Genomic DNA, 13,038 nt, shown 5'->3' on the forward strand with positions numbered 1-13,038 from the left:
AATGGATGGGGGCAAGGGGGGATGAGGAGGTATTATTTAAGAGGTTCAGAGATTATTTGGGATGATGATAAAGTTCTGAAGATGGATACTGGGGATGGTTGTACAATATGGTGAATGTACTTAATGCCACTTCAAAATGGCAAACTTTATGTTATGCATATTTCACCACACACACACACAAAAAGGTATTTGAAATGTGGGATGGCCAAAGGGAACCATCCTATAGAATTGAGAATATGTGAACAGGAGAGAGAAGATGGTAACTGGTGTAACCGTAGGTCAACCACTCATTGATTCAATAAACATACACTACTAAGTACCACCTATCTGCCAGGTACTATACTAAGCCTTGAGGATGTAAAATGAATACAACAGACCCCAACATTGTTCGCAGGGACCTCAAGAGTCTAACAGGGCATACAGAACAGTAAAGAGACAATTGCAACACCAACACAACTGGTAATTACTATGATAGGGATATATTCAAGGTGCCAGAGAACTCATAAAAATGGCACTTTAATATGAGGGTGGAGGGCAGAAAGGATACCTGAAAGAAGTAAACTCTATGCTGCAACTAAAAGAATGTTCTTAAGAGGGCAACAGAGTATTCCAGAATCAGTAGCAGCATATTTTAAAACCTAGAGTATTCAGAAGACATGCTGTGTTTGGGGAACTGAAAAGAAGTTCAGGGAGACTGGAAATGGAACGTGAGAGAAGGGTAAATGGCAAGAGAGGTGGCAGAGGAAGAGAGCCAAAGACTTACAGAATCACTCTGTGAACTGGAATGAGAAGATGAAAAAGGTGGCCAGAAAAGTGGAAAGCCAAGGGAAGCTGGTTTCAAGGAGAAGGCCTGGGCCCAGAATATGGTATATCTTGGCAAATGTTCCATTTGTATTTCACTGTTGAGCGTAATATTCTATAAATGTCAATTAAATCAGGTTGGTTGATGATGTTCAAAGTCTTCTATATCCTTAATGATTTTCTCTCTGCTTATCAATTGAGAAAGAGGTAGTAAAATCTAACTATAAATATGAATTATTTCTCTTTGCAATTCTGTCAGTTTTTACTTCATGTATTTTGAGGCTCTGATATCAGTGTATAAACATTTATAACTGCTATTTCCTCCTGATTAATTGGTCCCTTTTTATCATTATGAAATGAACTTCTTCATTACTGGCAATATTCTTTGCTCTCAAATCTACTTTGGTAGATATTAATATAGGCTGGACACCTACAAACTGAAGAAAAGATGCATGTGAACTGAGACTGGATTCAACTACTAAAATTAAAATCAGTAGACTAATGAAAATGGAAACTAGACAATCAAGTGGTAAGAAATGAGTGAGTGGTGGGGAAAGACCACAGGAGTGGACTTCCCTGGTGGCACAGTGATTAAGGATCCACCTGCCAATGCAGGGGACATGGGTTTGATCCTTGGTCAGGAAGATCCCACATGCCGTGGAGCAACTAAGCCCATGCACCACAACTACGGTGCCTGTGCTCTAGAGCCTGCGAGCCACAACTACTGAGCCTGCGAGCCAACTGAGCCCACGTGTCACAACTACTGAAGCTCGCGCGCCCTAGAGCCCATGCGCCGCAACTACTGAGCCCACGTGCCCCAACTACTGAAGCCCATGCACCCTAGAGCTCGTGCGCCGCAACTACTGAGCCCACGTGTCACAACTACTGAAGCCCACGCGCCCGAGGGCCCATGTTCTGAAACAAGAGAAGCTACCGCAATGAGAAGCCCACACACCGCGACGAAGAGTAGCCCCTGCTCGCCGTGACTAGAGAAAGCCTGCGTGCAGCAACGAAGACCCAGCGCAGCCAAAAAGTTAAAAAAAAAAAGAAATAAAATTTAAAAATTAAAAAAAAGGGCTTCCCTGGTGGCGCAGTGGTTGAGAGTCTGCCTGCCGGTGCAGGGGACACGGGTTCGAGCCCTGCTCTGGGAGGATCCCACATGCCGCGGAGCGGCTGGGCCGGTGAGCCACAATTGCTGAGCCTGCGCGTCTGGAGCCTGTGCTCCGCAGCAAGAGAGGCCGCGATAGGGACAGGCCCGCGCACCGCGATGAAGAGTGGCCCCCGCTTGCCGCAACTGGAGAGGGCCCTTGCGCAGAAGCGAAGACCCAACACAGCCATAAATAAATAAATTTAAAAAAAAAAAAAAAAAAAAAAAAAAAAAATTAAAAAAAAGACTGACCACAGGAGTGATAGATGATTTTGTGAAGAAATATCCTCACTAGAGAAATTAATCTGGTTATTTTAATGATTTATAAAGACTTATTAATTTAAAATTTTCATTTAAAATACGTAAAAATTTTTCATTACTCATAAAAAGAACAGACTTAGAATTCTCACTTTATCTTTTTTCTTGATAAGCCTTATTTTTTTATAACTTTTAAAAATAAAAGTAGCATATACACATAATTATATTCTGATCGTATGTGCAGAGTTCAGAGTTATCACAAAATAACGATAAATATGTGATTACCACCAAAGTTAAGAAAAATACCATTGATACCCCACCAGAAGTTCCCCTCATACCATTTTACAACTGCTACCCTTTCTTCCTTCCCAAAGATAACCATGACCCTGAATTCTAAAGGTCTTGATTAATTTTTTTGTTTTTGAACTTCAAGTAAATTGAAGCATACAATATATATTTTTTGGCTGGTTTCTTTCACTCAACATAGGTTTGTGGAATTCACCTACGCTTATTAACAGCAGTTATTTCATATTTATTTATATATAGTATCCTAAGATGTGAATATACCACACTTTATCCATTTTACTATTAATGAGCATTTAGGAGATTTTCACTTTGGGGCTATTAAAAGCAACGCAGCTCTGAAGAGCTTCGTACATGCCCTTTGGTGCACAAATACACACATTTCTGTTGAGAACACATTCAGGAACGGAATTCTTAGGTTAGAGGGCATACATATGTTAACTTTAGAAGACACTGCTAAGTAGTTTTCCAAAATGATTTAACAATTTATAGTCCCATCAGAAATGGGATTGATCCACATCATTGTAAGATCTTGGTATTAGCGTTATTTTAATATTTAGCCATTATTACAATGTGTAGCATATTATATTGAGGTTGCATTTCCCTGATGAATAATGTTGAGCATCTTCTAGTATTTTTATTGGCCATGTGGGTATCTTCTTTTGTGAAGAGCTTACTCAGTCCTCTCATGAATTTTTCTGTTGGATTATCTGTCTCATTTTTATTTATTTGTAGAAGATTTCTGTATATATTGGACAAGAAACTTTTGACTATTATTTATGTTGAAAACATCTTGTCTACAGACAATAAGCCAACCTAATGAAATAGTTCTAAGAGACTCTAGGCTACAGGCACTTGTGCCAATAAATGACTGAACTTTATGTTCGCTCTAACAAAACTTCGGCCACTATGAGAATACCCTATGGCTTTCTCACCAACAACTGCCTTTAACTCAAAACGGAAGTTTAAGTCCTCATTTTCAATAAGTGGTCCTATATCCAAAGATACCCTAAGTCTCTGGACCTAACCACTTGTCTCCTACACCAGAAAAATGGAAGCAAAATGAACAAGAAAACATCTTTCTGATTCCTTTGGATCCCAGAGGGCAGCACCACTGAGTTTCATTTACATTGGTGGTTACTGGCTTTCGTGAGAGCTGAACTCTTCTGGTAACCTGACGAAAGCTAGGAATGTTCTCTCCAGGAATATCTCATATACCCAACCTTTTGTATATGATTTCAGGGGCTTACAAACCATGGAAGCCTAAGTTAAGAATTTTTAAATTTATACCCTTTAAAGTATGGAAAGAAGAAAAATGTATATCTATCAAGTCTCCAATCCAGTCACCTTTTATCAAGGCAAGCTCTCTGGACACTTGATTAAATGCCATCATGTGTTAACAATTCACCATAGTTGCTTTGTACATCCTGATCTGAAAAATGGCATCCCCAGTAAGGCCTGAATTATCAAGGCCATCCTCTTAACAACTCTGGAATCAAAGTCTCTGCTGACTTTGCTATCCATGGTATTTACCTGTGGTTCAAGTTAAGGCCTGTTGCAGGTGAGCCAAGCCATAGCCAACCCACTGCTGAATGATGAGGGACTTGCTGGTTCAACCCTTACCTGTTGCTATGCTTGGACTTTTCTCGGTCCTTCTCCTTGTCCTTCTTGTGCTCTTTGTGCCGGTGTTCTCGATCTTTATGTTTATCTTTGTGTTTATGAGAATCTGTAACCATAAGAGATGAGTCAGTAAAGAGCAGTCATGAGCTATATCTCCTGCCCAGCTACCTTGACAAGCTGGTCAAGACGCACAATGACAGGATTTAAATGGCATGGTAGCCATAACAGCACATTCCATTGGAGGGAAAGATTTCACAAAGCAGCCCAGACAAGGCATCCCATTACCCTGACTCTAAAACCAAGACGTGTTACAAATAAGCAGGAAGAGGAGGGGAACCAATTCTACCGTAAAAGGAAGCAACAGTTTGGTATTCTTCTCCTAGATCTGGTACTATGAAGACTAAGCCATAAATGATTCGAAGGGATAAATCTTGAACACTGACTTTCAAGATCAGATGGTTATCTATGTAACTTCTGGAAAATTCAAACCTTAAGGGATACCTGTTTTTAAATCAACTTTAATGAAGTATAATTTCTATACAGTAAGATATACACATTTCAAAGATACAGTGTGATAAGTCTAGCATACATATGCACTGATATAATCTCCACCACAATCAAAATTTAGAACAATTCCATCATCCCCGGAAGTCTCCCTTGTGCCCATTCCCAGTCAATCCCCATTTTCCATTACCAGCCCGAAGTAACCACTGATCTGCTAGCACAATGGATTAGATTTGTCTACATTTCTAGTTTCATATGAATGAAATTACAGAACTTCCTCTTTTGTGTCTGACTTCTTATGCTTAGCAAAATATTTTTGACATTCAACCATGTTGCTGGATGTATCAGTAATTGGTTAGATTTTTATTAGACTGGTACCCCATTGTGTGGATACACTGCAATTTATTTATCCATTCACCTGTTGATGGACATTTGAGTTGTTTTCAGGCATTGGTTTTTACGAATAAATCTGTTATGAACTTTCATACACAAGTCTTTGTGTAGATGTGTTTTCATTTCTCTTGGATACATACTTAATAGTGAAGTTACAGGGTCATACGGTAAGTGTATGTTTAACCTGATAGGAAACTGCCAAACTGTATTCCCAAGTGATTGTATCATTACACATTCCCACCAACAACGGATTAGAGTTCCAACTGCTACAAATTCTCACCAATACCTAGTATTATCAGTCTCTAATTTTAGCCATTCTAGCAGGTATGTAGTGGTATCTCCCTGTGGCACTTTTTTTAAAAAAAATTTATTTATTTATTTATTTATTTTTGGCTGTGTTGGGTCTTCATTGCTGCGCACAGGCTTTCTCCAGTTGCAATGAGCGGGGGCTACTCTTCACTGCGGTGTGCAGGCTTCTCATTGCGGTGGCTTCTCTTGTTGCGGAGCATGGGCTCTAGGCGCGCGGGCTTCAGTAGTTGTGGCACGTGGGCTCAGCAGTTGTGGCTCATGGGCTCTAGAGTGCAGGCTCAGTAGTTATGGTGCACGGGTTTAGCTGTTCTGTGGCATGTGGGATCTTCCTGGGCCAGGGCTCGAACCTGTGTTCCCTGCATCGGCAGGTGGATTCTTAACCACTGCGCCACCAGGGAGGTCCCTCTCACTGTGATTTTAATCCAGTTTCCTGATTAAATGATGGGCAACTTTTCAAGTGCAGATTGGCCACTCACGTATCTCCTTCAGTGAAGTATCTCTTCAAATCTTTCCCCCACTTAAAAAACGTTGTCTTATTCCTAAGTTGTAAGGGTTCTTTATACATTATCCATTACAAATTTTTGGTTGGACATGTATATTGTGAATATTCTTTTTTTCTAGGAGTTTTACAGAAGTAAGGGACAGGGAACATTTTTTTAATCTATAAAGATGTCCAGTTGTTCTAGCACCATTTCTCGAAAAGACTGCCTTTTCTCCATTGAATTGCCTTAGGCCTCTTTACTGGAAATGAAATGACCACATAATCATAGATCTGTTTCTGGACCCCATTTTATCCTACACACACACACACACACACACACACACACACACACACACACACTATCTTGACTACTAAAGCTTCACAGTAGAGCTTTTTTCCATAGTAAGTTTTGATATCAGGTAATATAAGTACTTTAACTTTGTTCTTATTCAAAATTGTTTTGGCTATTCTGTCTTCTGTATTTCCATATAAATTTTAGATTCAGTTGGTTGATTTCTTTAAAAAAAAAGCCAGCTGGGAGTTTGTGTTCATAGGACAATTTGGAGAGATGTGACATCAAAACATTACTGTGTCTTTGCATCCATAAACATGGTATCTCTCTCCACTTTTTAAGGTTATGACTCTCAAATTTTAGTGTATCAGAATTAACCCAAGGGCATACTAAAAATGCAGCTCACTGGGGACATGTCACCCCAATGTTGAATATGAATCAATTAGAAGTTTATGTATCCAACACATGTGGTAGTTTTAAAATATGTCCAACAGATTCTTTGATACTTTTCCTTTCAAGGTGTGACCTAATTTCCTTCTCCTTAAATATGGGCTGGACTTAGTGACTCACTCCTAAAAACAGGATAAAGTGGAAATGTCAGTGTGCAACTTCTAACACCAGGTCATAAAAGGCACTGGATCTTTCTCCTTGCCCTGGAGGAATCCAGTCGCCATACTGTTAGGACATCCAACCAGCCTTATGGAGAGGCCCATGTGGTGAGGAACTGAAACTTCCCGACAATAGCTATGCGATTGAACCACCTTGGAAGTGGGTCCTCAATTAAGCCTTCAGATGACTGCAGTCTCAGACTCTGAGCCAAAACCACCCAGCTAAGCTGTTCCTGGATTCCTGGTTCACACAAACTGTGTTAAGACAAATGTTTGTTATTTTAAGCCATTAAATTTTGAGATAACGTGTTTAATAGCAATAGATAACTAACAATAATGTATAGGCTCTCAATTATTATACGTTATTATAATGTATAATAATGTATAGTGTATATAATAGTGTATAGTAGTGTGTTTACACTACTCCTGGCTCACAGCAAAAAAAGAAGCCACATTTGGCACAATCCATTAAGTATCTATTCTGTGCCAGGCCCTAGGGAAACAGAAATTTGCATGACCGTACCCCCTAGCTGTAAGAAATTCTCATCCCACAGAGATGGGAAAATAAAATCATATGGTGTCAGAAGTAAGACTTGAACCCAACCTTCCATGTAGCATAAAGAACCCTCCAACTTCTGAAAATCTCAAGTCTAAAATTTTAAAATGCTGAGTCAATCTGATACAAAGTTGGTGGCCCCTGTTCACTTGACAATAATTAATACCCTCACTACTTCTGCGCCCAACTAGCACTTATGGTTAAAACCATAATAATGACAAAACATGCCACCAGCACTACAACCTAGAATGAAGTCTGTGTTGTTTGATTTTGTTTACAGGCCAGATTTAGCAAACAAGAAACAGAACATTAGGATCTGCTATTATGGTGCAAGCATATGGCAGGGGCATAATATATTAAAAAAAAAAAAAATTACTCTGTGTGTAATTCAACAAACACATAAACATGTCCGAAAAAGACTAGAAGATAGACACCAAATGTTAAAAGTAGTTTGGGTGGTCAATTTATGAGCAATTTGAGTTTTTGTGTGTATACTTTGCCTTCTTTTCCAATTTTTTCCCAAGATGAGTCACTTTTATAATAAAAAATAGAAGTTATTTTTTTAAATTACCAAGCTTTAAAAATTTATTTTGACAAGTACTGGTGTACACAAGGAAAAAATATTATTAGCTCACTAAAAAGCACTAAATTTAAAGAAAAAGAAAACTAAGTAAAAGATAAGTTGAAAATAATTCCAGGTAGGTTTTAGATAACCAGTCTGCCCAAAACATTATTTTTTTAAGTGCACAAAACCTCAGAATTGATTTTTAAAGCCAGATCCCCAATTCTTTCAATTGTTAATCTAAAAACATAAAACCAAAAAGTCTGGTAAGAAACTTAAAGCTGTAGCTGAAAATTCCATTAGTGCAAATAAGACCTAGGTCAAAGATCTGAACCCCAAGTGCCCTTAATTTAAAATGTTATTACATGTCTCCTATATGCTCAAATTGTGCTATGTGTGCTGTGACAGGTACCAAAAAGAATAATATGTGACAACTTCTTCAAATATTTGAATAGCTATAGTATAGTTCCACATGGCAGGTTGGACCTTCTGAGGAGAAATGACAGGGAGGCAAAATGGAATGAGGCATCTCATGAACACCAAAAGTGTGTAAACAAGCTAAATTACCAACTGACAGGGAAACCACCATAGAGATGATCTGCACTATGTAAACTGATAAATAACCTTTAAAGATGCATACGGAAGTACTTCCAGGTGAAGGATGGCTGCAATTAGCTTTAAAATACTCTCAGGCAAAAAAAAAAAAAAAAAAAATTGGAGCAATATGGGAATAGAGAAAACAAGATTGGCAAGAGGCTGATAGTTACTGAAGTGAGCAGATAAGATACGTGGGAGTTCACTATACTACTCTCTACCTAAATATGCTTGAAACTTTTCATAATAGAAAGTTAAACACTATCTTTAAGCTTCGTCCCTTCCAATCCCTTATTTTTTCTTCTTATATAAGGGTACAGCAAGGAGAAGACTAGCCTAGTTCAAGAGAGGATTTGTGTTAAGGAGCAGTAAGAGATAAAGTCTGATAGATGAAATTAACCCAAGTCAAGGTGTCCTACTCTCAGGATGACAAGGAGCTACTTCAAGCAGAAAAAGAACAAAATAAAAGCTATACTTAAGGAGGATTAATTGAAGGGCAGTGTGGGTAGAAGGTAAAAGCAAAATAACTAGCTAGTGTTTTTGAAGCAATCTAGAAAAAAGTGATAACACAAACGGATTGAGAAGAAAGGAGAAAACGTAAAAGCATGTTGAAAAAGAGGAAGTAGAATCCAGTTCCAGGAACTCACTGGTATGTGTAATCAATAAATGCAGGGGAAGAGTCAAAGAAGACTCAAAGACTTTAAGTCGAGGTGACAAGAACAAGGTGCCTTGGAAGAAGACACAGGAAAGCTGTGCAGAACAAAAATGAAGAGAACAAAAAGAGTGAGGAAATGATGAAACTAACTGAAGTCATATTGTATTTAAGGTAACACTGGGACATCTAAAGATGCTGGTCAGAAGAGATGCCGATATGGGCACGATAATCTACATCCCCCATAGTGAAAATGTTTGTAGACAGCATACTAATGGACTTGAAGATTACTTTTAGTACATACTCTTTCCCTTAACTGGAATTCATCTAAGAATAGATATTGTTAAAATGTTTTGGAGAAAGGATCTTGCCACTTCAAGCATCTGTTAAATGCAAAAAGAATTGTTTTGAACTTGACTGGTAGATTAGAAATGAAAGGTGCAAACCACCGTATATTAAGTCACCAGAAAACCCCATTCATTGTGAATTCTGGTCACCCAATAACCTCTTGATGACAGGTGTTTCAAACCCTAGCCTTCAAAAATTCAAGATAAAGACATGGGAGGAAGATCGATTCCTGAAATACGGCAGCCTTGAGAAGACGTTAACAACTAATTCCTTTCACTCTAACTTAACTAGAGTTACTCCCTAAGAATAGATATGTCAATGAACAGAGAGAGAGAATAGGAATCAACGTTTTCTGTTATTGTCACCTAAGATGTTCCTCGAGGTTAACAAAGATTTTAAGTAAAGAGACTTCCAAATGACAAAAGAGGTAATAAGTATCTGTGTCTTCTCAGATTGCAGGAATAGTTGCTGGCTAGCATTACACAGTGACTTGATGGATAATGTGCAAAACAAAAACAAAACGCAAAAAACCAACAACCTTTTACTACTAGATTCAGAATTATATTCTGAGGGCTGATTCAGTTCACAACTATTTTGAATGTATTCCTAAATCAAAAGCATCCTGCTCAAGACTCATCAGACACTCTGCCCTCAAGGAGTTTACAATCCAGGAAAAGTAATTAAGATATGAACCCAAACAGCCATCGGCAAGCAAGAGAAAAGGGGCACTAATATAGGTGCTGAACCATGCTAGAGTGCTTACACTGTCTCATTCAATTTTCTTACTACTCTTATGATAAGGAAATATTCCCAATTTCACACAAGAGTAATAGTTATCCCTTTCTAAGGGTGCATTCTGCACAAGGTAGTATGCCTTATGTATTACCTCTAGTTTTCACAACTCTGGGCAGTACTGATTTCACCAAATCTAATACACATTTTTGCCTCTTAACATCTCTGAAAAGGTGCATATGGTTCGTATAACCCCCATAGAGGGGGAATTTGGCAATATCCAGCAGAACTAACTCACATACTCTCTTTTAACCCAGCAATCCATATCTAGGAATTTAGCCTGAAGATAATATTTTGAAAGCAGAAAATTTATGCTGGTCTATGTATATGTGAAGGCAGAGAAAATTAGGTCATCAGAGAAGAAACCTTAATTTTAGACTTGCTAAAATGGATTAAAATTCCTTTCCTATCTCCAAAAATCTCGGATGTCAAATGATTGACCTTAAAGCTACAGTGTTTGTATTGAATCATGATGCTCCTATATTTAAAAAGGTAACAGACATTTTCCTAAATGTCTACACATGAAACACACGGGTGTCATTACCTCTGTCTCTTACACCATGGTAGAATTTTCTACTTTTCTGCCCTGTTATTTTTTAGAAAGAGTAGTAAGGTAGTAGGATTATGAGCATTTTGAAACAAGTCTTAAGAGTAAAAATAATGAATCTGGGTTACCTGCCTCCTTTGTTTCCAAGTGAAAAGTGATATAATGAGGAGAAACAATCTGATTCCACCAGAGAACAGAAATAAAGAGCCTGGATCCAACAGGGCAATGAGGCGTTAACACAGGCTTCCTGGAGGAGGCAGTGTTTGAACTAAGTCTTACTAAAGGCTAAGAGGGAGTTAGCAAGGTAGAGACAGAGAGAGGGAATTCTTGGCAGATGAGCCATGAAAGTCAACTACCTATTATTACTATCATTATTGTTGTTGTTGTTGTTGTTTATTGAGAAATGTATCTTCTCATGATTGAGCAAAATTAAGTGTGACGTACTTCCTGCCAGCTAGGAAATGGTAGAGTTGATTCTTGTCAGGGCATACAAGAAAATAAAATCCCAGAGTTATATTTAATTTGCTTTTCTAAAGCCATGTGTCCCAAAAGCAGTTTCTTAAAAAAGATATAGATACACTTCTACTGCTTGTAGCTTTAGAGTCCCAATCCTCTGCTTAGACAGAAGAGAAACAAAACACCTAGGAATAAGAAACTTCAGTATCAAATAAATCCAGCAAAATTTGATCCAATTGTTATAAAGTACCTGAAAGCTGGCTTAATCCCAGGATGACAATGAAGCTGCAGGTCTGGAAACCAGGTACAGAACCAGTCCCAAGTAGCCAAATCAGTATCAAGGTGTAAGATGAAGAGTTCACTCCTCACAGGGAAACCAGACACATATACAAATATATGAAAAGGAAAGCCAAGTCCATAAAACACTTTGTTAAATATGTTCAAGAATGGGAATTCCCCGGTAGTCCAGTGGTTAGGACTCCGCGCTTTCACTGCCGAGGGCTCAGGTTCAATCCCTGGTCAGGGAACTAATATCCCACAAGTCGCTCGGCAGGGCCAGAAAAAAAAGAAAAAAAGTTCAAGAACGATGCCGTTAGAACAAAAGATCATAGTTAAACCCTAATGACGATTAGAGACATTAACAGACAAGCACAGAAGGTTGGAAACAACCTCTGAAGGAAGCAGACAGGTTCAACAGAGTGAAAAAGATCCGATTCAAATCTTGTTCTACCACTGACTGTATGACCTTGGGTAAAAGTCACTTAACTACTGGGTCTATAAGGAGGCAGCATAGGTCAGTGACTAAGAGCTTCAAATCTGTTCATCACTGACTTCATACCTGTGATCTCGGTAAACTCACCTCTCTTATAGATGAAGAAATTGGGGCTCAGAAATTTTAAGTGACCTGAAAGAATTTTAACTTCAAAAGTCAATCAGATTCTTTGTGTACGGTTGTAACAGAATTCCTGGCTAATCTCCACAAAATTCTAAACATGTTCACAACTGTCAATAAGGTACAATTGTTACTGACCCCTCTTCATGATTAATTTACATAAAACTGAAATGAGCCTACCCAATCATTCCAAATAACTTAGGGTTCAGGTTTTATACATGCATTTAAGGCGGCAACCATGCCCATTCACCTTGCCTGACCAGCCAACGATAAATAAAAGGCTGTCTGATTTTCTTTCCTGGATGCCGCTTATGAAGAAAGAAGTAAAACTTTGGCCTGATCTAACAATCCTGTACCCAGAAGCCTAAAATACCTACTGGTTTTAAGGGATACACTGCTAAACCAGTTAACACCCCCAGGTAGAAATATGTGCATGAGTTTAGCGGTTATCAGCAGGTGGCTAACAGTGTTACCAAGCTTATTGCAAGCTACATAGTGACTTATGTAGTTGCCTAAGTCACTAATGCAACTACAATTCAACCCAAGCACAAACATTTACATTTTGTTAAGAGAGAAAAGGCAAAGGAATTGGCAAAGATTTCTGACCATTTTATCAACTGCTCCATGACCTTTAAGGATTTTACCACTCCAACCTTCTTCTAAATGATTAGGGTAATCAGATCAGGGCAGGAGAGTCCTTTGCTTCCTTATAAACAAAAGCAGAGACTTTTCTGGTATAAAGAAGGGTTCTTTGCCAAGCTTTGAGGCAGACCTCTTTACACCGACTTCTGACAACAGGTTTTGAGACTTAAAGCAGTAGCTGTAAAATATGATGGGCTCTTCCTTCAAAGATAGTCAAGTGTGTGGAGGATGGGGGTGGGGAATAGTTATTCAAACAAAAGATGCCTTCCCCAAAGAGGCCC

The 13,038-nt window shown here is 38.6% G+C and overlaps 1 protein-coding gene across 1 annotated transcript in view; it reads right to left on the reverse strand.

Moving 5' to 3' along the window:
* Window positions 1-13,038, reverse strand: part of TOP1 (DNA topoisomerase I) — an 86,623-nt gene that overhangs the window by 51,969 nt on the left and 21,616 nt on the right. The window contains exon 3 of the mRNA XM_082430177.1: window positions 4,133-4,235. Within this exon, the coding sequence (XP_082286303.1) occupies window positions 4,133-4,235 (103 nt within the window). The remainder of the gene's footprint in view (window positions 1-4,132; window positions 4,236-13,038) is intronic.

The sequence above is a fragment of the Balaenoptera physalus genome (assembly GCF_965194825.1).
Source record: "Balaenoptera physalus genome assembly, chromosome: 16".
Taxonomy (NCBI): domain Eukaryota; kingdom Metazoa; phylum Chordata; class Mammalia; order Artiodactyla; family Balaenopteridae; genus Balaenoptera; species Balaenoptera physalus.